Source organism: Rhagoletis pomonella, unplaced genomic scaffold (genome assembly GCF_013731165.1).
Source record: "Rhagoletis pomonella isolate Grant_MI unplaced genomic scaffold, Rhpom_1.0 Rhpom_scaffold_00010, whole genome shotgun sequence".
NCBI classification, from domain to species: Eukaryota; Metazoa; Arthropoda; class Insecta; order Diptera; family Tephritidae; genus Rhagoletis; species Rhagoletis pomonella.
In genome coordinates this window covers 6,950,465-6,977,475 of record NW_023458564.1, presented here as the reverse complement: position 1 = coordinate 6,977,475, position 27,011 = coordinate 6,950,465, and the positions used below count along the sequence as shown (strand labels likewise).

Here is a 27,011-nt window from a genome sequence, read left to right as displayed (position 1 = left end):
ATTGGGTATATACTAGGCACAAGTGGCTAAAGCATTGAGTTTTTTTTTGTTGATTTTAGTTGTGAAATGTAAGAGTATCCATATACTATGTATTATTTATGCAGTACTAAAGGCAGACATGTGGGACGTTCCATACCAAAATGGACGGGGTTCACACTTCATATGTTTGATTTGTTTCAAATTTTTAGGGTTGATGGATCAACATAAATAATAAATTAATATGAAATTTTAGCTTGATTAATACATTTTTAAAAACTATACAACAGAAAAATAAAAACATATCGATTTAATAGTTTTCCAAATATCTCGAAAAGGGGTAAGGAAAAAATTAAAAAAAAAATCACACATACACGCATCAGAATTCTCTATGAAAAGAAATTTTTAAAAAATTTTTTTTCTTGAAAAATTTTTCACACAAATTTTTTGATAAAAATTTAGTTTTTAAAATGGCATAAAAAACATTGTTTTTAAATCACAATGGTAGCTCTGAGTATTGCGCAATATTAAAGTACAGTAATACGGGGTGAACTCTACAATAATTTGAGTTATGATTTTTTTTACACCGAAGTTGAGTAAAATGAGTACAAATTTAAAAATTTTGTGTACTTTATTGTAATACAATGTAATGGGCTACAAAACTGCATATGCTCAAAAAAATTCTAAAAAAAATTTAAACAATTTGAAAATTTGTACTCATTTTACTCAACTTCGATGTAAAAAAAAATCATAACTCAAATTATTGTACAGTGCACCCTGTTTTAGTAGACTTTCATATTGGGCAATACTCAGAGCCACCCCTGTGATTTTTTTTTAAATTTTTTGAGATGGCATATTTTCAAAAACTATTTTTTTTTTATCAAAACAGTTGTGAAAAATATTTCAAGAAAAAATTTAAAAAATATTTCTTTTCATACAGAATTTTGACGGGTGTATGTGTGATTTTTTTAATTTTTTCCTTGTCCCGTTCTCGAGATATTTGGAAAACTGTTAAATCGATTTGTTTTTGTTTTTGTGCTGTAAACTTTTTAAAAATGTATTAATCAACCTCAAATTTCATATATATTTATTATTTATGTTTGTCCATCAACCCTAAAATTTTTAAACCAATCAAACACATGAAGTATGAACCCCGTCCATTTTGGTGTGGAACGCCCCATGTATATTTGTATGAATGTATGTATGTAGGTGTATGAGTACATACAGTCGTTTGCACATCACCGGGTGTGAATTGCAATTATTGTTTCTTGGTCCGTTGACTTTTGCGCTCGGTGTTTGTTCGGTAAGTACGTTTCATTTGTATTTTTATTTTGTTGTAAATGACACATGCTTTTATTGTGCATCAAAGCGAAATTAAGACTAAAGTCGCCAATATACATATTACAGATTAGGGAGGTCCAAAAATGCATGTCAAAAATTAAGTCAGAATTTTAATGCTCTGACCCCCCTAGAATTTTGAAAGCAAAAAATTATTAGGAGTCGCTTAAAGCGAACAAAAATCTCTCAATTGGGTATTATTATTGGGAGTCTCCTGAAGAGAACCAAAGTTTTCCGATCGAAAAATATTGATCTTCAAGAATTCTATAGCATTTCTACGAAAAGTAGTTTTTTCCCCTATATAAAATACATAGAAAACTTTGAGCGCATTCAGCGATCTCTAAATTTTTTTTTGATTTCAAAATAAAAAAGTTGGGGTACATTTTTTCGATTCTACTGGGTAAGAGCATTAAAATTCTGACTTAATTTTTGGACCACTCCAATGTACATACATATGTAAGTATGTAAACTAGACCCAGGCCCGTCGAGAGGGAGGGGTCCGAGCATTTGAAGGGGCCTGAAATATCAGAACCATAATTTGTTATTATTTTTTTACAATGTTTTTGGTCCTTCGTTATAGGCTTCTGTTATAAATACATATATTCAGATTCGTGCTGATTGTTTCTGACTCTATACATTAAAGAAAATTATCACGTGCTTTTAAATTAATGCATTTTATATATAGGGGCCCGTGATTTTTCAGTCCATTCTAAAGTATTTTTGAAGGAAATTTCGATTTTTTATTGTGGCCGAACATAGCGATCATCTTTTTAAATTTATCGGTGAATAAAATTGTTTTTAATAGTTCCACTGGAATAATCGAAATAATTCCTTAGAAAAAAAAATCATAATTTTTTGTGAGTTTTAATTTACTAACATTAGGGTGGTGCGTTAGTTTAGGTTATGTTGGAATGGCTGGAGAGAGTGGCTACCTCCGCACTTAAGCCAAAAGATATGTCCATTTTAATGCCATATGCAATTTTTGTTCCCTTTAGGTTTCAGACTGGGCGACTCCCTTTCATCGGAAATATTTTGCGCATTGGCACAGCCGAGTACCGCAGACGATGGAACGATGAGCTGTATGGCTTTACAACAACATGGACATAGTGCAGCGGATTAAAATACAGCGGTTTCGCTGGCTTGTACATGTCGTTCGAATGGGCGCCGACGCTCCAGATTCAACTCGGAACCCGATGGTTGTAACAGTGCAAGAGGTAGGCCCTCACTGCGATGGAAAGACCAACTGGAGAAAGACTTGGCTTTACTTGGAATTTCCAATTGGCGTCAGTTGGCACAGTAGAGAAACGACTGGCGTGGTTTGTTGAACTCGGTCAAAATCGCTGAGACGGTTACAGCGCCAAATGCGAAGAAGAAGAAGATGAATCTTTGAAAATGATCTTGTGGTTTTCCGATCGTATGAAGTTTTCTACTAACTTTCCTCTCCTTTTCGCATCGACATCTACTACAGTAGTTCGGCGCCTTCACCCCCAATCTTAAAGCTTTTACATCGATTAGACAGTGTCCTATAAGAATAGATAACTCGTTTTGTTTTAGTCTCAAGACTTTTTGGCGGAATTTACCATGAGTACAGGAACCTGCCTCTCTAAGTCTTAGGAATGCAATAACGGCTATCTCTTGAGCAAATACGTCAAGCCGGGGCAAAGTCAGAATCGTGTACAGGGCTTAAGTAGGTGAGGAACATAGAGCTTCGCTTATATTAAGTTTCCGAGCTCTTTGGAGCTGTTTATGCTTTGTTGATTAATTGAGGGTAGGTCCCCAGACGAATGCCCGGTATCCGTCCCGCACTTCCTTTACGAGTTCCCAGAATTCCAAGGAAACCGCCTCAAACTTCATTGAGAGCTTAGATATCTTAGGAAAAGCTCTATTAGAAGGGCTGATAGGATTCGCTAGGGAATCAAGATGGTTCAAAGACATGTAGGGATAGGCATGGGGAAACCCCCTGGTCATCGTACTGGGCCATTGTGTAATTCGAGTGTACTCTATTCAGAGCTGCCCGCTTAACGTAACCCTAACCTTTGTCAGAAAGATTTAGTCAGCTAGGAACGTATCCCCATTCTGGCTTAAATAATGCATTTGGTGGCCACACTTTCATGGACAGAGAGTGAGCGGTGCCTAACGAGCATACAAATTATATGCGCAATTAGGCAAGCGCAAGGCAACACATCCTCACTTATGCAGTTCACTTATGGTAGAAATAAGGTGAAATAAGGTATCACAAAACATGAATTTGTAAAAGCCAGGGTTTATGGTTAACAAATATTGTGAAGCTGTATGCACCAGAATTTTGGTTTTTGCATTCAAATCTGAGTTTTCCTACTATAGAAAGTGTTCAAGATCGGTTCCCAAGTGTATATGTAGTGCCCGATTAATTTAGGGAATTTCATGACGTACATAATACATATCTGAAACCTCATGCCATACTTCGGTATGATATTTCTTAAGCAATTGTACTAAATATATAATTGCTTTTCTAAAACTTGATTACCCATCTACAATAAACTAAGTTTTGTTCTTACCTACGAGTTTGTGTAATTTTTAAGTTGTACCAGTTTTTTTTTTCTAATTTGTTTTGTTTTTCCTTTTGGATGTGATTTGTTTAATATCTATATCCATATACATATAATACGCGAAGGCATTTTTTGTGCAGCAGAAAATATCTGCACCGTTCGTTCGATTTTCATAAATGCGGTGTCAAATTAAAGCGCTTGGCCTGTAGATGTGTAAACTGATTTTAGTTTTTGGAAAAGAGTTGCCAGCTGTTAAACAACTAAATTCAAATTATTTAAAAATCAATGCCATCATATCTGTTAAAAAGTTAAATCAATTATTAACAAGTAAGAAAGTCTAAGTTCGGGCGGAGCCGAACATTAAATACCCGGCGCAAGTATTAAATATATGTTTTTTCACCTTTCCGAAACCTTCCGCTAGATGGCAAGCCGGGGTGTATCAATTTTGAGTAAATTAGCGTCCTTAAATTTCGAAATATTGAAGTTTCAAGCATTTCTGAAATTTACCGTTATATGAGAAGCGGCCGTTATTTTAGTCCGATTTCAATAACGTTTTGCTTATATGTGGCAAGCACAATAACCACACCGAGTTTGGTACAAATTGGTAGAACGGTTACCGATATACTTATATGTGATCATAAGTGGGCGGTGCCACGCCCATTTTCCAAAATTTTACCATAAACGTATTTCTTGGTAAAGAATTGTTGCAAGCATCAATTTTGAATAAATTAGCTTCCACATTTACTGATTTATCGAAGATTATGTGTTTCTCTAAATTACCGTTATATGGGAGGTGGGCGTGGTTATTGAGCGATTTTAAAAATTTTCGGCCATTTGGTATGCTGTAGCAGGACCAACAACTGTGCCAAGTTTGGAAGAAATTGGTGCAGCGGTTACCAAGATATACCCATGTAACCATAAGTGGGCGTGGCTACGCCCATTTTCAAAAAAATTTTAATATTCTTATATTTCGTCTAGAATTTATTATAAATATCAATTTTGAGTGAATAATCTCCAGTAGTTACTAAAATATCGCAGTTTTCGTATTTCTGAAAATTACCGTTATATAGGAAGTAGGCGTGGTTATTGAGCGATTTTAAAAATTTTCGGCCATTTGGTATGTTGTGCGAAGGCCAACAACTGTGTTAAGTTAGGAAGAAATTGGTGCAGCGGTTACCAAGATATACACATGTAACCATAAGTGGGCGTGGCTACGCCCATTTTCCAAAAATTTATAATATTCTTATTTTTCGTCTAAAAATTATTGCAAATATTAATTTTGAGTGAATTATCTTCAGTAGTTACTAAAATATCGCAGTTTTCGTATTTCTGGAAATTACCGTTATATGGGAAGTGGGCGTGGTTATTGTCCGATTTCGCCCATTTTCAATACCAACCTACCTTGGATTAACAGAAACCTGCATACCAAATTTCGTTGAGATATCTCAATTTTTGCTCGAGTTATCGTGTACACGGACGGACGGACAGACGGACAGACGGACGGACAGACAGACATGGCTTAATCGATTTATTTTTTCATTCTGATCATTTATGTATACATTTGTCTATATCTATCTCGATTCGTTTTGGCTGTTACAAACAACCGTTATGTGAACAAAATTAATATATCCTTGTGCACAAGTGCGCTCGGGTATAAATATGGGTATCAGTCGAAATGGTTTCAAAAAGGCTTTATAACTTAGCTACGTAAAGAGGGTTGCCACATGTTAAACAAATGTAATTCAATTTTAATTAAAGGAATTTGGTAAGTGAATAAGGTATCGCTATATGGGTGTCAGACAAAAGAGGTTTAACAAGGTAGTAGTTTGGAAATATTTTGAATTGGGTTGCCACCTATTTGAGAAGTCGAATTGAAAACTTTTATACCCAAGTTATATGAAATATTAACAATGGATGTCAAATGAAGAGCTTCAAGAAATACTTAGTTTGACAATTTAAAATATTTTTGATGTGTTTGCTAAACTAAAATTATTTAACAAGTTAAATAAATTACCAAGCGATGGTTATCAATGGAAATGGGTTTAAAATCCTTTATTTCAGAACTATATTTAGAAGGGTTGCCACGTGTTTAAAAAATAAATTTCCACTTAATTCATCAGTTACTTGAAATATTTATAACAATGTCAGACGAAAAATATTTAATGCAATTTTAGTTCGAAAATAATTTTTAAGAGGGTTGCCGCTTGTTTTGAAAGTCGTATTTAGTTTAATTATACATAAGTTACATGCAATTTTAGAATATGGCTATCAAACGAATGAGTGCTAAGATAGCTTTAAATTGAATATTTGTTTTTTTTTTGAAAAAATTAAACTCAGATTATTTAATAAGTTAAATGGATTGTCAAAAGATGGCTATCAATCGAAATGGGTTTGAAAATAATTTATTTCTAAACTGTATTTAGGAGAGTTGCCATGTGCTTAAAAATTAAATTCAACTTAATTCATCAGTTAATTGAAATATATATAACAATGGCAGGCGAAAAATTTTGAGTTTGAAAATACTTTTAAAGGGGTTGCCACCTGCTTGAAAAGTCAAATTTGTTTTACTTATACGAAAGATACATAAATAAAATATTGAAATATTAGTGTCAAACGAAAGTATTTTAAGAAAACTATAGGCTGATAATATTTTTAATTAGAGCTGCCATCTATTTATTTTTTTTGTTGAAGGTCATCACATCTGCACCGTTATTTCGAATTTCCAAAATGAGAAGTCAAATTAAAGAACTGGAATTCTACATAGATGTGCAGAGGTTTTATTTTTTTAAGTTACAGGGGGATTTGAAATTTGATGAAATGAAAGCCGATACCATGCGACACCTCTCATCACTGAGAAATGCTTTAGATTGATCATTACGAATATTTTTAGAGGTTTTTGAATAGGGTTTGAAAAATTTAATGCTGGTTCACTAGTTTCTACGGTATTGTTTAATTTATAATTTTTGGTGTTGTACCTTCCTGTTGTACTAAAAAAGATGTTTGTAAATCTTATGTATCTAATGCTTCCAATTGAAATAAAGGGCATCAGTTGATATTGCAAGTTGTATGGCATGAACCCTACTGTTCAGGCTAGCCTTATTGCCATACTTCATGATATTTTAAACAAAATTAAATTTATTTTTCTTCCACTTATATGATCACCTTAATGCATACATTATATTGCTTAAAAAGTCAGTGGCAATTGATGTTTTCATTAACACTGATTGACATAAATAACCTGTTTTGACACTCTCAATAAATTTGATAATTAGTTTTAAAGCGCACAAAATTTTCGGTTTACGTAATTCATTTTGCAAGCTAAATCCGACATTCACGCGTACAATGAGTATAACTAATTTTTTTCGCAAAACTTTTTTTTCTGAGTTCCTAATTGGCTGTTAGAAAAACCGAATCCAAGCAGTAAATGTTTTTTTTTTATTTGTTGGAACAACGCGTGCAAAAAAAAAACACTCAGTTAACATGCCGTGTTCCCTTTTAATCTGTTTAAAATCTACACGAGCTACCAATAAATAGGAGCTGATCAACACTTCGCTGCCAAAGGCCTCGCATACTAGTACATAAATATCACAGCAGAATATCTACATACATTTTAAAAACATTAATTAAATGTGTATTGGAGGTTTTAATGGACGCAGATTGTGCATTTAGCAGAGTATCTACCCCAAGCACAGACCATGTCATAAGACTTCCACCACCAAAAATGAATATATAATAGGATAATAATAATAACTACTAAGCCCGCACAGCGTTAAAACGCCCAAATAGAATTTCAAAAACCTTAAAACTATTCCAAATATTAGTAAGATATAAGCGATTCGAATGTCATATTTCTTCTAAATTTGTGCAGTCAGATAGTTGGTTTTTAATATTTTCAAATTTTAAATCGATAAAAGGTTTCTAATCTCAAAAAAGGCAAGGTCTTTATTTTCAGGTTATTTAATTTATTTTCGAGTAAACTTCTACAAAGTTTAACTTGAGTTCGAAGCGAAACCTACCTGAAAGCCTTTTAAAATCCATTTTGATTGATATCCATCCTTTAAAATTTCAACCAACTTATTAAATAATTGGAATGCACCTTTTAGAATACGTGGCAACCCTCCTAAATTTACTTCAGAAATAAAGCCTTTTCAACCCCAATACGATTGACCCCCCTTATTTAATAATTAATTTGACTTCTAAAATCATTTGAATATTTGAACAGGTGGCAACCCTCATAAAACACACAAAAAATATTTATAGTGTTCAAGCTAAAGATTTCTTAATAAATTTTAAAACACATTTGAATTAGGTAATTGCTCTAATTTGAAATGAGTGGGATTTTTTAAACAGGTGGCAACCCTCCTAAGTACATTTCAGAAATAAAGCCCTTTCAAAATCATTTCAATGATACCCATCTTTTATTTTTTTATATATTTAATTTGAATGTCACTTCATAAGCACGTGGCAACCCTTTCCTAACATTCTAAATGTTCAAACTCTAGTTTTTTTAATGCCCTTTCCCTTCATATTTCAAAAAACTTGCGTAAAAGTTAATTAAATTCGACTTTTTAAACAGGCGGCACCCCTCTTCAAAAGCACTTTCGCGCTAAGATATTCTTAAATATTCTTCGTCTAACATTGCGATACCTATTTTAATTAACTGATAAATTAAGTTGAATTTAATTTTTTGAATATGTGACAACCCCGCTAAATATAGTTCAGAAGTAATGATTTTTCAAATCCATTCGATTGATACCCATATTTTAATAATTCATTTGACTTATTTAAAAATTTGAAATAAATTTTTAGACATTTGGCAACCCTCATCCAATACCTCAAAAATATTCTGAATGTTTTAACTAAAGCCTTCTTAACATTCTTTCGTTTAACATCCATATATCATATAACTTTTGGATAAGTTAACTAAATTCGACATTTAAACCAGGTGGCAACCCACTTCAAAATATTTTCAAACTGCTACCTTCTGATCCCCTTTCGTTTGGCACCCAATTGTTGGAATTTTTCCCCTATTTAATTTCCTTAATTCAAATTTAATTTGATTTTTCAAACATGTGGCAACCCTCCTAGAGTTAAGTTAAGAAAGAAAGATTTTCGAAACCATTTCCATTGATACCCATTTTGTAATATTTTTTTTTTTTTTAGATAATTTGAATATAATTTTTTAAAAGGTGGCATTTTTTTCAAAAAAGTAAAACCTTATTGCATATCTGAAGTGCACGCCTTTTAATTTGACACCTAATTTAAGAAAATCGAACGAACGGCGCGGTTATTATGGCATTGCTTATAAAATAATTTGAATTCAATTGTTCTACAGGTGGCAGCTCAGTTCGAAAAAATAAAACCATCTACAGGCCAAGTGCTTTAATTTGACACCACATTTTTGAAAATCGAGCGAACGGTGCAGATCTTTTATGCGGAACAAAAAATGCCTTCGCGTATTATAGATAGATTTGCGTTAGTGTTTGGCCGAGCTTCTCCTCCGATTTGTGGCGTGCGCCCTTATGTTGTCACACAAAGCGGAGGGACCTACAGTTTTACGCCGACACCGAACGGCGATTGTATTTTTATGAGAAGCTGTTTTTCACTTCAGAAATACACTCGGAGGTTTGCCATTGCCACCGCTGTTAAGGAAAACCCTTTTTTCTATATTTTTTGCTATGATGCTTTGACCAGGGCTTGAACCCAGGCCCAGCGGAGTGATAGCGCGCACTGCTTACCAATACATCACAGCGGCGCAGACCAATATAGTATTTATTATATATTTAGTATGCATTTTGATTATGAACCAAATCAGAGCATAAATACGATTTTAAGAAATATCTCAATCCCAGCCCCACCCATCTAGTAAATTTTTGGAGAAAATATTTCCCTTCAAGTATTTAACTAACCATAAAACGCACCCGAAAAGTTATCGAAACGCATCGCTAGAGGAATCAGCGCATCAGAAACAAAGTTGATGCTTCGTTTGTTTTTGGTTATCATTGCTGTTTTAAAAATGAAAAATTGAGAAAAATTTTTCATTGTCACATTGAATATTTAAAATATGCTATGTATGAAAATGGTTGCAATCTTTCGCAACTCTGCATAAACAAACAGTTTGAATACCCATTATGCAAACATTGTATTGATTCGCTTTGGAAGTCAGCCAATATGCCATTAATATGATCTTAAATACCATGTAATTAGTTAAATGAAAAGTTCTTTAAAAATAATTTTAATTCTTAATAAAATAGCTAAACAAATAACAAACTAAGGTTTTATTAAAATAACTATAAAAAAGTTATTGGTAGATATTTACTAGATTTGGTAGATTTTTTCAACTAGATGGTAAGTATTTTTTTCGTCAGTGGCAACCCTGATTGTAATAATTCATTCAATTTATTAAACAGTTTGAATTTATCTTTTTAAACAGGTGGCAGCCTCCTTAAACTTTTTCACTTGCCGCCTACATATGTACATATATGTATGCATTTGAATGACCTAATTCCCATAACTGAAATTGAATTTGATTTTTCAAATAGCCACCCTACTACAGATAGCTTAGAAATAAAACCTTTTCAAGACCATTTCGATTGATGCCCCTATTGTAATAACTCATTTCAAAAAACTCAGAAAATTCTTTAATTTAATTAAGTTCGATTTATTAAACAGATGGCAACCTTCTCCAAAACATTTGTTTACTACAATTTATTAAACCTCATCTGAAACCCATACTGTGATAGGTATTACCGAATTCCCTAATTCAAGTTGAATTTGATTTTTTAAGCAACCCTCCTCCATGAGTATGGAATTGATTTTATAAATATATCTCCTTTCCAAGTTACAGTCCTCTACTACAAATATGTACTTTCTGAGATATGCAGAATGAAAAATTCCTTTTGTATGGGAGAAGCCACGCCCTCTTGTCTAATCGAGATAAATGCTGCCCTATGTTTTGAGTTGGACGAAATGACACCAGTGTGCAAAATTTCATGATGAGTAGTTAAATCATGAAAGCGTAACAAACAAACAAACTCACTTACGCATTTATAATATTAGTAAGGATATATTTTATATAGGTAGCAGGTAGAAAAGGTACGTAAAAACGTTACCAATGTTAAAGTCGATGTGCTGTCTTTTATACATACATATATGTATGTTTTACAGCATACTGTTAAAAATCAGTATTCAATATTTCCAGGCATTTTTCGTTTGCGATAATTTCTGCCACTCGCTTTAAAGTTCGCGTAATCAATAGTGATTGTTTTCTATCAAATTTCATTTAACCCGTGGTTACACGGCGTATGAGTAACAAATCGTCGGTTATACTGCAAAACGTTCTATGTCACTTATTACCTCTGGTGCTTAATTGATCTGTTATCTGTATCTGATCACTTCTCGCAATCGTTCATCTTTATCAGCCAAAGGTAGACAGCTTTCCCATTCGTTTAATAGGGTGTAACAATTTGCAGATGCATTCCGGTGCAAGTAAGAGACCATCTAAGTGTCAAGGGTACTAACAGACATAGACGGTTTTGCAGTATCACCGATATTTAATTTCCTGCTCATATTTCTTACAAAAATTTGAAAATGAATTTAGCAGTATGATTTTTAACCGCTAGTATACTAAATATTTCGAACAAAATATTGCCAACAAAAAGTGCCTGGCACTGACTTTAACAAATCTTTCTTAACTGCTACCTGTAAAAGGTCCGCCTACCCTAGGCAGCAGATACGCCTAAAATCCTAATTACATATAACCAGGGAACGGATATTATGGAAATTGCCTTTATTTCTGCTAAAGAGATAGAGTATATTAGATAAAGAATGTCCACGATTTAGCTTTCCCTGATTCCATATATACACACTTGATGTTGCCTTTTTTAAGATATTTGCGTTTTTGTGGCTATTGCACCTTTAAAAAGTGATTATAGCGAGGAAAAAGCCCTTATTCCTGATAATACGTTTCCTGAGCGCACGTTTAGCACATTCAAGGCTGTATTGAATTCTGTTCTGTTACAAAAAAAAATCAAGTTGATAGTGAAGAAAATCGATGCATAAATAAAGAAGTAATAAGTGGTCATATCAAAATGCGCAAAGATTTTTTGTATGAAAAATTAGCAGGAAAGTATGTTACTCATACGCCATGTACACATGAAAATATCTCGAAAACTTATCCATAGAATAAAAAATTAACTCGATTTTCGGAATCTGCAAGCAATTCTAACATAGGAATTAGATATGTAGTGGCGTCCGTTGAACATTTTTCCTATAAACCAGTGTTATTTTTAAGTTTTTGTTGTTTTTTTAGTGCCTTCTTTTGCCTTTTTTGCTATTTCTAGTGCCTTTTCCTGCCTATTTCGTTATATTATTTTGCCTTTTTTACAGGTTTTTAGGTCCTAAAAATCCTTTCCCTTACTCTCTATTTTATTTTGTTAGTTCGAACATAAGTTAGGCCTGGCGGCCCAGGATCATGTACTATTTTTAATTTCCATAATATCCCATGTTGTTTTTTTTTTTTTTGTTTTATAAAATAGTTGACTTTTATACGTGCAGTCATAGTCTGGCATTGGTAAACATTCGGGCACATGTCTGCTATGGCAATACTTTATTTGCTTTAGTTTTATGACGTCCGCAGGTAAACATATTTATAAGTCTGCATCAATTGTACACAACTAACTGAAGCAAAAGCTCAGAAAAACAGCTGACAAAATATCAACTCTTAGTTTAGTAAGACCCTATCCAATCCAAATTCCCAAATCGTTTCATGCAATAAAAAATTTTAGTTAGTTACGTGTTTTTTTGCATTTCGGCGGCGATAAGGCCTTTCTAAATTAAGAAAATGATATTTATATAAAAAATATTAGTAAGCCCGGGCAGACGTTGTCCTGCTACACACCGATACATAGGCAAGTTACATGCATCGTAGATATTATGGGTCTTCACACCGAAGCTTGGTACTCGGTAACTCGGTGTTCGGTAATTTTTTCCCATGTATTTTTTTTTTGTGTAACACTATTACAAACAAAATACATTAGGAAAAATTACCGGACACCGAGTTACCGAATACCGAGCTCGGTGTGAAGACCCATATTGTTTCTTACGTTTCATTTGATATCGAAATGTACAAAAGATTGTTATTATTGTTCACTACGTTTACAAAAAAAAAAACGATCTCTGGTTACGGTTCAAATATCAGCCAGGGATAACATTGGATGGTGTCCAAATGGTAAATTTTTTGTTGCTGTTGATGTGCGCCTGTTTATATGTATAAATATATACTACATTATTTTGTTGTTATTTTACCTATTCCTCCCCAACATAAACATATGTACATATGAAGCGTAGCTGCGAAACACTTTGGAAAACTCTCTCTCTCTTTTAAGAACGTTGCGAGAAGCATAGAAAAAATTTCGATGAAAAAAAAAATATTTTTTCTCGTGTTCTTTTAAGTTGGAACCACAAAATTTCATTGAAATCGTTTACGCGGTTTCGGAGATTAGCGTAAACGAACACAGTGACACGGGATTTTTATATATTAAGATATTAATTAAGCAAGTTTATAAATACAGTGAAACCCGCTTAATCGATATTAATTGCTAACGTCAGTGTAACAACATGCAAGTTTCAAGTAGCTAAAAATTACCGTTGAATTTTAGAATTATTTTTTTTAGAGTTTTTTTGTCGCATTTGCTTCCATATAACGAATAAACACATTTTTTTTTATGTGAAGAAAACCGCAGCACCTTCGGCTAAAAAATTTCGAAAAATCAACGGTAGTTTTTTGCCACGTCGGCCGCTGTGGTGTAGTTGTAAGCAGTGCGCGCTTCCACTCCGCAATGCCTGGGTTCAAGCCCTGGTCAAAGCAACATCGCAAAAAAATATAGAAAAAAGGTTTTTGCTTAACAGCGGTCGCCCCTCGGCAGGCAATGGCAAACCTCCGAGTGTATTTCTGCCATGAAAAACAGCTTGTCATAAAAATACAATCGCTGTTCGGAGTCGGCGTAAAACTGTAGGTCCCTCCGCTTTGTGTGAGAACATCAAGGCGCACGGCACAAACGGAGGAGAAGCTCGGCCAAACACTAACATATGTGTAAGCGCCAATCTATTATTATTATTATTAACTTGTTACACTAAAATTGAATCACTGCTGAGAAAAAAGTTTGAAAATTTGTATTTTAATTGAAAAATCTTAAAAATTAATAAACATAAGCGGCGTATTTTAATTCGCCAACATTCAAATGGCCCTATATGCTAACTGTGCCTTAGACGGTCCCAAGCCCGGTTTGAGAAAACAGGAGGGAAGACAGGGGGCTTTGGTATTTTCAGTTAAAGGCTACCAGTCCTGAGTCGGTGGAGGCTCAACTGGAAGAAGTCTACGGCTTTCGAGAGTCATACCAAAGACTTTAAAAATGGTGCCACGGGGAACAGATGGCCCCGGAGTGTGTTCGTCGGCGAGACGAGCAAAACTGGTGACACAAGCAAGGCTTGCAAGGCTGGCAAGGCAAACACTGGCATGGCTTACACGACTAGAAAATGGTGAAAATAAGTTGTAATTGAAGGAAATGTGTGGTGGAAACCGCTGGAAATGTTGAAAAAGTTGTGCGCAAGTTGAGCAATTCGATCCGTTGCGAAAGCTGAGCGAGTGGTGTCACCGCTCCTGGATGTGGAGGGTGCCCACGAGCGAGGCGAGTAGGACGTGTGAGATGAGCAAGACGGAGCAAGATGGTGAATGTGTGTCGAGCAACTCGATCGGTCGAAAGTTGAGCGAGTGGTTTCACCTCTCCTGGATGTGGAGGGTGCCCACGAACGAGGCGATTAGACTTGTGAGACGAGCAAGACGGAGTATGAATGTGGAGTGAAGTAGTCGTGTAAGTCGTTCTAGTGTGAGCTGAGTCAGTTAAGTGGGTCAGGGTGAGTTGAGCCAGTCCAGCAAATCTCGCCGGCGAGCATTACTCCGGTCTGTTCATGGGTACGGCCCCTTTGGGGAGTATCGTGGTGGCTGTGGTTTAATACCTAAATGCGGGTAGAACCAGCAATGGTTCAATGTGGAGTTGCATTGCAACCGGATGTCGTGATCCAGAGAACGTCAGAGGTTTAGGTAGGCCTCGGCCCTACCAAGGTGGTAAGTGTGTCCACCACATACTGCCAATTAGGTACTGAAGTGCTTGCAGTTCAGGGCAGTGATTAATGCAAAAATTAATCCGTTTTGCCTAATGCGGGCACCGTGATTAAAGCCTTTGGCAGGTAATCACGTAAAGCCTACATGAAATCTGTTCCTATATGCTCTGCAGCATCTTTTTCTCGAGCACACTAAGAACTGCCTCATCAGATGTTTTCGTTGTCATCTTTCTGCGCCATACATCAGCACAGGCATATTGAGTGACTTATAGAGTGTGATTTTTGTATGTCGTTGGATATTATTGGTAATAATGCTGGTAAATAAACGAAGTCGTCCACGTTTTCGAAATTATAATTATCAACAGCGACGCGAATGCCAAGACGCGTATTCTCTGAGGTTGTGATGACTATACATTAGGGCTGGTCAATTGGTATAGGAGATATTTTTACGATTATGCGCGTATAGCACAGATGGATTCTACGTGTAATTCTTAGCAAATTTGCCGAAGAAACCTTAGTTGGAGTTTTCCAAATTGCGAAAATAAGTTTCTTAGCATTTTGCTGCAGCGTCGTAAAGAAGTGCTCACATTTTTTTACAAAGACATACTATAGGGTCTTTTTTGGTATAAGGAACCCATTTCTGCACTTATCTTTTTCTTAAAATTTGCGCCAGAGGGCGAAATAATAAACATTTTCACTCCAAATTGATTTTAGACTCATGGCTTCTTCGGAAAATTTGCTAAGAATTAGATATGCTTCCTTCTCCACCAGACCCACTTGCATTGCTTCTATATCTAACTTGGAAAAGCTAAAACAAACCTAAAGTTTGTTATGGCCGATCAAAACTTATATTTTTTGAGTGCAAGGAGTTTGAAATGCTGTCCGAAAGGGAAAAGAGTCCGACAATTGTACCAGAAAATTAGGCGACTTACGGAAGGTTTAAAGACCAGGGCGAACTAGGTAAGAACAACCACAGCGACTGTGTTACCGATGTCCAGTACGCGGTTAAATTGCGGTGTGAACAAGTATTCATGCCCAACCACATTCCTCGTCATACAAACTACTCCTTCGTGCTTGCTGGAATCTGACTACTCCTTCGGCAGCGATACCTAATGGGTTGGAAATAAGGTTCCAATATTCGCTTGCATTCGCCTCTACTAGTATTTTTTAAAGGGCTCTTGGAGAGCAGTAGCGGGTGTCAAGTGGAAAAGGTGTTGACAATCTGTTTTGATCCTTGAAAAAATCATTGATGAAGTTGGTGCCCATTCGTTCCCGCTTCTCACTACTACTTAATTATTGATATCAATTGAAAATTTTCAATATCTTTGATAACGTTTTTTTTCCTATTATATAGGTATGTATGAATGTACTTGAATACAAAACGGAAAATTGCTCTAAAATAATGATTTGCAAAGTATTTACTCCCACAATAAAATTTTAGAGATGCTACATCAATCATATCAAGCCCTAACCGCCGACGTAAGTGACATCTTTTTCAAAATTTTCTTTTTGATGCAGAAATATTCCTAGAGCATCTATGTAGATACATGTATGCATCAAAAGGAAAATTTTGAAGAAAATGTCGCTTACGTTATTTTGGCGGTTAGGGCTCGAAATATTAGCAAGCAATCTCCTCGAAAGTTTATGAGTTTAGGTAAATATGCAAACAATAGCAAATTCATGTATGTATGTATATATATGTGTACATACGTAGATTTTTTTCGCTTAATTTCTGAGAAGTGTAAAATATTCTTTTAGTATTTATTGTAGTCTATATAAACACAAATATGTATAAAAATGTATTTTCAATTTGCAGTAACTGTTCAAATGAATGAAATATGAATGTATGCACGTGAAAAAAATGCTAGGTGCATACATACATATGTATACATCTCTATATACATATCAGTTATTGTAGTTAACTGAAGGCGTAATTCATAGGCTTATAAATTAAATCCAATTGCCTTCTCAGTAAATTGCATATATGTATGCATGTACTACATGTAAGTAGATGATTCTGAGAATTTCACAAGTGATAAATGCATAAATCTAAATTGCGTTGAAGTCGTGACTCTCCCAAGCACTTGTGAAGGTAATATCTTAATAATTATTAATAAGTACGTACACCTTATACTATATATGTACATACATACATACGTCTTAATCATATTCTTCTCTGAAGAAAAACTTCTTTATTATCCGTATTACAATATTACGAGTGAACCCAAAATTGAATTTAACATTTTAAATAGCTGGCAACCCTCTTCAAAATCCTAAAAATATTCGAAATGTTAATCACAGACTAAGCGATCCGTGTGTCAAATATCATCTAAATCTGTTCAGACATTTCTGAGTAGAAAGAAGTCTCGCACGATTCATAATAAATGCCTTAGCGTGTTGTATACATATATATGTATGTATGTGTATAGCCACGATGTAGCGAACAGAAGGTGGCGCATTCCGCAAACCGCTACTTTGCTTTTGCCGATTTTTACAGTTCTCGATGTTCGTAAACAACGCCTAAAAACTTTAAATGCACTGAAATTCACTATACTTTCACTAAAATCACCATTTTTCACATTTCCCTTATAATTTTTTTTACAAATCATATATTTTCACAATTTAAAGCAATTAAAACACGTTTCCTATCAAAAAATGGTATAATAATATAATTGACTAATCTCACATTCTCTTTAATCCTTCTATTCGGCTTCGCTACTTTTAGCCACAAATTTCATCGCCGTCGGGAATGCGCAGTCTTGTATTTTATCATTCTTGGTGTATAGCACATAGGTAGATAGAAGAGGCAGCAACCCTAATCAAAAGTATTTTTAAAATAAAGCTTGAAACTCATATTTAAATATATCATATCCATAAATATTTTGTTTATAAGTTAACGACATTTAAAACAGGTGGCATACCTTTTAAAAAGTATTTTCCGACTAAAATCACCGTCAAATTTTTTTGTCTGACATTTCAGTTAACTGATGAATTAAGTTAAATTTGATTTTTCAATTATGCGGCAACCCTCCTTAGAATAAAGCCTTTCCAAACCCATTTCGCTAAATGCACACCTTCTAGTAATTTATTTAACTTATTAAACAATTTGAATTTAACTTTTTAAACCGGTGGAAACTTTCGTCACTCATCTCGAAAATATTGAAACTCAACATTTCATAATTTTTAATATAACTTGTGGATTAAATTAGTTTTTCAAAGAGGTGGCAACCATTTTCAAAATATTTTTAAACATAAACCTTATCTCTTCCGTCTGGCACCCAAATTGCCTTAATTCAAATTGAATTTGATTTTGTAGTTACGAAATAAAGCCTTTTAAAAAACATTTCGAGTGATGCCCATAATGTAATAATTGATTAAAAAATAATTTAATTTTAATCTATTACCAGGTGGCAACCCTTTTTTTTGAAAAAATTTAACCCTACTGCACGTCTACAGGGCAGGTCCTTTAATTTGACACATCATTTTTGAAAGTCGAGCAACCAATACAGATTTGAGGGCATTAAGGTCCAATTTCAATTGAATATTTAAACGGCACGTAAGTTTAATTTTGGATTGTTATTTAAATGTCATTTAGCTCTCATTGGGCTTCAGATAAACTTTATTTAAATATTCCAAGCAAGTTGCAACGCTGTTGCTTGTTCCTTGAAATTGTTGTGTCATTTGTTTGTTTGTTTACATTTTGTGCTGAACAGCTGATTGTTGTTTGGCAAGATTAATAAAACAACCTATCTATCAATCTTGGTTATTTGGTACAAACACAGGGTTGCATATCTCATATTTAAATAGCCAATACTGGCCATTTAAGTGTAGATTAAATGTATGATCGGAAAATTAATTTCTGAACGTAATCAACAGTTTCTACTTAAATAGGCCATCTGAAGTTGGGCCTAACAAAAAATGTCTTCGCGTTCATATGAGTATTTTTCTGCATAATAATGAACAGTTATTTTAATTGTAATCTCAATTTCCATCTCTAAATTCGGTCCGATATTTGTAAGTACCAGAAGAAGGAGAGATAGACCCATGGATATGTAAACTTAAATAATCAGAATGTCAAGCTGAGCCGATTTAGCCATGCCCGTCTGTCCGTCAGTTTTTACGAAAACTAGTCCCTCAGTATTCGAGATATCCGACTGAAATTTGGTAAGCGGGTGTATTTTTATAATGTATTAATCATTTGTCGGAAACGGAAAAACCGGACGAATGTAACATATAGCCTCCATACAACTGATTATTGAGATATTCGATTTTTCGTTATAACTCCTCCCTTTATGCAGCTAGGCACATACAATTTCGAACTATTTTTACTCAATACCGACAGAAAGCTTACAGTGAAAATTACAAAGATCGGGGCACTATAACTTGTTGCCTCCATACTACTGATTGTTCAGATATGGGGGCTTACTTTAAAACTCCTTCATTGGTATGGCTAAAACCGAGAAATTTCGAGAGCTGTTTTCTAAATAATCATACAAAGTCCACTGAGCAAATCATTCAGATTTGTGCTGTATAAACTATATCTCCTTGCTCGGTCTAGTTGGGTCTCAACCGGTGCGTCCCTATTTGGACGGAGCTAAACAACGTCACTCTGCATAACCATATTAATTTTAACTTGTGGCAACTTAATAATTTTGACTAGAGTTGCATAAATTTTTTCACATGTATCGAAGTACAAAAAATACTCGGTACTTTGTAGAGGTACTCGCGTATTTACTCATATGTACTCGTATCGGAATATCACTACTTGTGAATTGGGCAACTGAGACTTCCAGCTTTGGGCATGTGTATGCCCATATAGCTGATATCCTGTCTGCCACCGGCGCCTTGTCGTTTTTAAGCAGTGGTATTGCTGTTCCTAACTCTTCTTGTTCTCGTGCCTAAATATTGGTTTGCGCTCATATTTGTAAAATTCAATACCTGTGTGGCCATTCGAAAGTGTTAAGAATTATATGCTGTGCAACTGGTTACAGATTTACATTTGCTTGCTGCCTTATTTTCTGATAAAGAATTACAAAGTGCCTTGGTATGCTGCGTATTTTTCTACAGCTGCGGTGCGGCACTCTTTGTAATGACATCTGTTTCTGCGTAGTTGGTGGTAGCTACCATCTTTTCCGTAGCGGTACGGAGCGATTGGCAGATGGAAATTGTCTGCTCATTTTCATCCAGGCGATCAGACTAAGCAAGCTTGGGAGTCGTTTGTGAAATTTCTCGGCTGTTCGTTGAGACAGCAGCCTTTCGACTTTGAGCTTTCGTCGCCCATGAAAAACACTCGAAGTACATCTTTCGTTTATCAGGGATATATAAGTGGCTTTATGGATGTTTCGGTCGAGCTAAGCAAAGTGGAAAACAGTAAAATTAACATGCATACCTGTATAACACGGAATCAGTTGTAATTGTTTTTAAATTCATTTATAAAATTTAATTATTTAATGACACTCGAGCCATATTGTGCATGGGAGTGGAACGTGTGTACTCCGCAAAACAAAACAAAAACCTATAACGGTCTTTACACGCATTCCAGTGATTTAGGTAAAATGTAATTTGGTAGGTGGCAGTGATGCATAATAAATGTCTACGTGGGTTATGAGTTTTATCTATGTACTTATGTAGGTTAGGTTAGGTTAGGAAGGCGCGACTTGTACTTCCACTGTGAGACAGACTTGCCCATTGTGAATGCTCTCTATGAGTGCAAGCGAGAGGCACATCCTTCTAATTAGAGTTATTACATTTTGTTAGTATAGTGTATGTTAAACCATTTACTGTCCCGTACGAAACTGTATCTCCCCCAAGCGTGATCCCAAATGCTTGAGACACTTTGTCTGGAGAGTTGGGCATTGAAACAGGAAAAGGGTGAATCGACTCCTCTTCTTCTGCAGAGGTAGCTTCCTGGTATACGCTGTAGAGCGGTGCCCTGTGGGACGCCGGTAAGAGCTCTTACTGCATATTTGTTTAGCATTAATCAGAAATCGGTGGTAATATAGTAGGCTATCCACTTCGTTAATTTGCACTTCAGAGCCGTGTCTAGCCATCTCGAAGGCTATTTCGGTCCCTTCCATATTGCTATGTCCAACAACCCAGCAGAGAGAGGTTTTGACGTGACGCAGTGAAGCAAGCGATTCATGAAATTTCCGAACTACTTTCGACTTTACTACCTTGGAATCTAACGTTTTCAATGTTGTCTGACTGTCAACGAATTACGAGACTTAATATTACATATGAAACATGCCGCAGACAAGCGATATGATTGCCTTATCGGCAGGTCCTTGGCGTATAGATACGAGCCGACTCCTTTTCCGTCTTTGAGCCATCCGTATAGAAGGAAATACCATCATTTAGCGACATTAGGCCGGTTACCCAATCTTCTTTAGTTCGAAATGTATGGAACTTATAAGTGAAGATTCCATCAGCTCATTAAATGCAAAGCGTTCTTACTTTAAAACTTTCCAGCACTTCATTTAATACCCCTCCCTGCGGAGTTCCCCTTGTTTTTCTTCTAATCATGAACCCTGTGCCTACAGCTGCATTGATTACTCTGCTTTTAGCTTGCTAGGATCCTCACCACTATATGAGGTATAAATAGATGTATGCCCTACTAATAGTTTTTATTTCGAAAGACTTTTTCAGGTGTAATGTTTTCCTACTGCTACTGCTCTGAATACTATTGTCCTTGATTTTTGAAGTAGATTCCAGGTCTTCGTCCAGTTATAGATAGGCCAGGTTCCTTCAACAAACAGGCTCCTGCCTTCGCCAATACATTAGCTCTTCCAATGTCTGGGATGTTCCTACAAATGCCCGGGAATCCAGATAAGAGAGGCGATCCTTGAGTTAGACACTGAAATAACTTAATATTCGAATTCTAGACTTTCTTGCATTTGGCAATTTTGCGAACTGGCTGCTGCGTATTTTGTTAGTTAATTTTTTGTTTTTGGGCATCCACTAATTAGATTTTGAATGCTTCAAAGATAGCTATAACTTGCGCTTGGAAGCTACATCTCTTCGTCCTATCAATTTTCTTATCAAGAGTCTTTTGCCGGATTTGGCGAACTATGAAAATCAAGACAATGGTGGATTGATCAGGTCTGAAGCTACACTAAGAAGGTCGAATCAACTGTGTCTCTTTTCCGCACTGAGGTTTCAATCCTCAAGCATGCAGGCGTATTCACCAACCCAAATTCTGTTTAACAGCTCGTATGCGCACCTTACCACCTCTTTGCCGCCGGCTTTTGAACAGCTCAGCCGGTAATACGAAGGCGGCAAACGCTTTGTTATCTTCGTCGAGTAAAGGGACGCTTGGTTCTTCTTCGTAAAAAGCGCCACCTGTGTTGCCTTACAAAAGCGTTAATAAGTGTTCCCTCCGTATCTCAAGTGTACTCTGGACGTCTGTTACCAGATCTCCTCTTTCAGTTCTGCCATAAACAGAAACGGTGTCGAAACCATTTTATTGCTGCCTTATTTTCTTATAGAATTTTTGGACCGCACTTTTCCCAATGTCATTTTTCGCAGCGGGGTGGCTTGATATGCTAGGAATTTTTCTACAGCAGCTGCGTATTACTCTTCGTCGAGTTTATTGCTGTTAATCTGGTAAATTGTAACTTATTTTTTCATCCATGGGCCGAATACCTGGCTGCCAAGTTCCAAGGTCGGTGAGAATTCCTCTTAAATATGTATGTATGCTTAACTAGGTAAGTGGACTAATATGAAATAGAATCACTTCGCATTCTGCGCAAACACGATTTGATAATTTCAAAATCAATAAAAAAAAGTCGTGCCTCTCGGCAATACTTTTTTTCTGGTCGTTTCCTAGAAGAACACTTAGCGTTGAGCTTCTTAAAACTTTAAAATCAACAAGACAACCAGTTGTAGGCAAGTGTTTACATTTGATTTTTTTTTGTATTTGTATTCATTACTTTATAAGTGAATAGCCCGTAAAGCTTTGGTAATTTGCTACTAGTTAGTTTTCTACGATTGGAAAATTACATGTCAATGCTACGTGGGCTTGTAAATGAATACGGCATGCGCAATTAAAAATCAAAAAACAAAAAAACATATTCAACCAGTGTAAAGCTTGGAAATTCCATAAAATTAATTGAATAAAAACCAGAAATATTCAATAGAAAACGAAAGCTTCAGCGCTTATAAATTTACATTTAAGTAGTACATATAAGTAAATACATACATCCATATTTATGTATGTATGTAAATGATTACCTCCCCCCGCTTGCATGGAGCGCGCTTCCACCGTAGCATCCATATACTGGTATATCGTAACAGGACCCTGATATTGGGTCATCGGCCCTATAACGACATCTGACGAATTCGATAGGTTTATCACGCTCGATGGTTGTATGGCAGGATTTGTGAAGATATTTTGTGGTAGCGCAGCAGGTGAACTGTTAACTGGATGGCCAGAGCTGTGACCTTGTAGACTCCAGAGCGCACTGTTTGCGGCGGAAGTGAGAGGATTGGGATTGATCGCTGAGCGCACGCTTGCACGATCCTCCTCCATATTTTTTATTTGTTTTTTTTTTTGCTTTTGCTTTATTAGTTAGAACAAGTGTAGCTATGTAGTTATTGTTATTAAATATATTTGTTTTAAATATAATTTGTAAAAATTAATTGGTCGCTATTATAATCCGCGCATAAAGTTTTACGACTGACTATCACAAGTATCACATTTTTTTATCTGTTTTATTTGTTCTATACAACTGGATAACAAGGCACATTGCGGAGAATAGAGTCGGTACGTACGATTTGCGTATACTTTCATACCGGTCAATTGTACGCGCGCGCGCTGTGGCCCATTTTATGTACAGCTTTGTCGCTTTCTAAATTCTGACTGTGGATCACACTGAGCTTACTCGGCGTTGTTACTCTGATGTTACTCTGCACATAACTACATACATACATATCTATGTATGTATTTTGTCGACTTTTTACCTCGTCAATTGGAGAATTTATCCAATACAAGCTAGCCACTTGTGGTATCTGAGATCTTTATGCGGTCAATAGTAATATGCAGTCAGCGTCAAAAATATATGTACATAACCTGAATTTTTACCAATTTTATTTTGTTTATATTTGTCATACCAAATTTTACTTATTTTTTATAAAAATAAAGTTCATCAAAACTCGGAAGAAAATTTTTTTTTTAATTTCGTACAGAAGTCGGAGAAATGCAAGAAATATCAAGAAAGTTTCATCGAAATTTCAATTATTCAATTCGAGTGGAGAGTTTTCTTTGGAGTGGAGGTTTCAAGTCGCTGGAAATTAACATTGATTTGTGAGATTTTTTTTTTGCCGTGGGTGTTGCGCATTTTCTTCCATATAACGTATGAACACAATCTTTTTTTTAATTGCACTTTATTGCACTAAAAGTTAATGAGCTACAAAATTGAATACTCAAAATTTTTCTAAGAAGTCGAATTACAAAAAAAAACAAGTAATTTTTAAGCAAAAAACAAAACCGACTTCAATTCTCATACAAAAACTTAAGAATACCATAATTTTTTCATGATCCAATGATCGGATCTAAACCAAATTAGTACTAGACCATCTCTAAGGTACGTCCTTTCCTTTTTATATAAATCGGTTAACGTGGTCCAAAGTTATGCGATAACATACATTAAAAAAAAAAATATTCCGACGAATTGATAACCTCCTCATTTTTTTGAAGTCGGTTAATAAGAAAAAATTTATAGGGAAAATATATATAAATAAAATCGTCAAAACGGCAGGGTATGTATAGTTTTGATGCTGACTGTACGTACATACATACAGTGACGAGCAAAACTGTAACATGCAGTAACACTTTTTATTTCAGCTGTCGCTATCTTTCCAAGTTCTAACGACATTCATACGGTTGTTGTATATTTTTATTGGTACATCTTTGCTTCCTCTGTCATAACGATTTGAAGTCAATTCAACAACATTTACAAAACCAGCAGACAAAAATGTAAATTAAGGCATATGTTACAGTTTTGCACTCATATATTTTTAATAACTTTTTGACAATTTTCACAAAAAAAAAAGAATTATTAACACAATGTTCAGTATGCTTTTGCTTTATTTAGTTCCTGGTTGCAATTTGGCATACCTAACGTGTATGTCTGTAAAAATTCTGGAGGTATAGCCTCCCATATATCCTTGGTGTGCTTTCACCGCTCATGTACTCCATTGGACGGACTTGGATACTTAGTAAGATGCGCTTTTAGTTGATTTCGCAAATTCTCGATGAGATTCATGTCCTCGGATTGTGGAGGTCATTTCAAATTATCAAATTTCTGCTTTTGTTCCAGTCTTTGCGAACATGTGCAGTGTGTTTTGGTTGCTTTTTCAGCAGAAACTCTAATTTTTTTGACTACATCTTGCAAATTTTGTTAAAATATGAACATATACTGTTCCTTACGCATAATGCGTACAAACGGATCAACAACATTTTTGAAATACAACCCCAAACTATTATTGACCGACCACTGTGATTCACAGTGTGCCTTACATGATGCGCTTAGGCTTAATTTGGGCCTTTGATCCAATACCATGCCCGGCCATCTGATTGAAAGCTATTAATTTAGTCTTGTCAAACCAAATAACCCTCAATTAAATCTTAAAAATGTGTTTTTTATTGCATTCTGTAATGCCTAACATATCCCAAAAGACAACGGTCCGGTTTTCGTGCGATGCAGCAAAACGCTGCCACACTCGCACATGTATTTTGATCAAATTTGCTTTTTTCGTCTTTTATGATCCATTTTGCTCAATTTGGCAATTTTTCGCCTCACTATCTACTGATTTCCATTCAATTTTAATACCTTAAGCGCTTCTGTAGTAGTGCCTGCAGCGCTACTTGCTACTAAGTTCACAAGATATCGGACTGTAATATATTTTGACAGACTTTCTTTGTCCTTAGTAACACTTTAGGCTATATTTTTTCTCAGTCTTAACATTTTCATGTGGCAAACTCCACAATTTTTTGCCCCTTTCCCTGCGGTCCCGCCTTTTCGCAGTAAATCTATTATTTACATTTATGTTTCCTGATTAACCATATTATTTATTGGTGATCACTTCTTGAATAAATTACAATAAAGAAAAAAGTCATCTGACTTCCAACTAAGCAAAAGATAACTGTAAAATGCAAAACTGAGAGTGAGTGCAAAACTGTAACATTTGCCTTAACTTACATTTTTGTCTCCAGGTTTTTTTTTATTGTTGTTGGATTGACCTCAAATCGTTATGAGAGCGGGAGTAGGAGTGTACCAATAAGAATATACAACAAAAGTATGAAAGTCGTTAGAACTATGAAAGATAGCGGTGGCTGAAATAAAAAGTGTTACATCATGTTACAGTTTTGCTCGTCACTGTACATATGTTTGTACTAGTATGTATGTTTTTGTATTTTTATGTATATAAGTGTACTCAGCTACCGTGTCTCGTATGAGAGTGAGAAAAAAATGCGTATAGATATCGGTTTTATTTTGAGTGAAGTCTACCTCTTCAATAACAATATGCATATATAAAGGTGTATGTATGTATGTCTCGATCGATTTACTTACAACAACTTTTCTCGTGCGTTACAATCCCCCAGGGCTTTAAAATTTTTTCACCAAAAGTTTACTACATATTAATTTTGAGTTTGCCTCTACATCCGTACAAAAACTAATACATATCTACATATATGCCACCAAAAGTATAACATCGAGAGCTTTTCCTTTTACTTTTACCTTTAAAACTTGTTTCACTTATTTATTTAGCCTATGAACTTCATTCTTATAGACTCCGATTAGCACAAAATAACTTAAAACCTTTTACAAACATATGTACATCGATGGCCACGGGCTACTTCATCTCCACTGGTCGATAGCCGTGAATTTATCTCAACTTGATGGCCGTGCGAAATACCAATCTTAACACGCCTGAGTTTTTTTTCTAAGACCATCGCATGTCCCTTTTCCATGAGATGTTGAGTGATAATGTATGGCTGCTTTCAAATTGAAACCATCTTCACAATAATTGTATCACAAAGTTGAACCA

The 27,011-nt window shown here is 35.2% G+C and overlaps 2 protein-coding genes across 6 annotated transcripts in view; one reads left to right on the top strand and one right to left on the bottom strand.

Moving 5' to 3' along the window:
* The window catches only part of LOC118745976 (peptidoglycan-recognition protein LA), a 167,295-nt gene extending 143,529 nt beyond the window's left edge, over positions 1–23,766 (bottom strand). For 2 of the 3 annotated variants that reach the window (XM_036479669.1, XM_036479668.1), the window contains exon 1: positions 23,193–23,724. In XM_036479669.1, the coding sequence (XP_036335562.1) occupies positions 23,193–23,490 (298 nt within the window). In that variant the 5' untranslated portion in view covers positions 23,491–23,724. The other variant, XM_036479673.1, reaches the window with a different exon arrangement.
* LOC118745977 overlaps positions 1–27,011 on the top strand; it is a 177,702-nt gene that overhangs the window by 121,770 nt on the left and 28,921 nt on the right. The window lies entirely within an intron of this gene.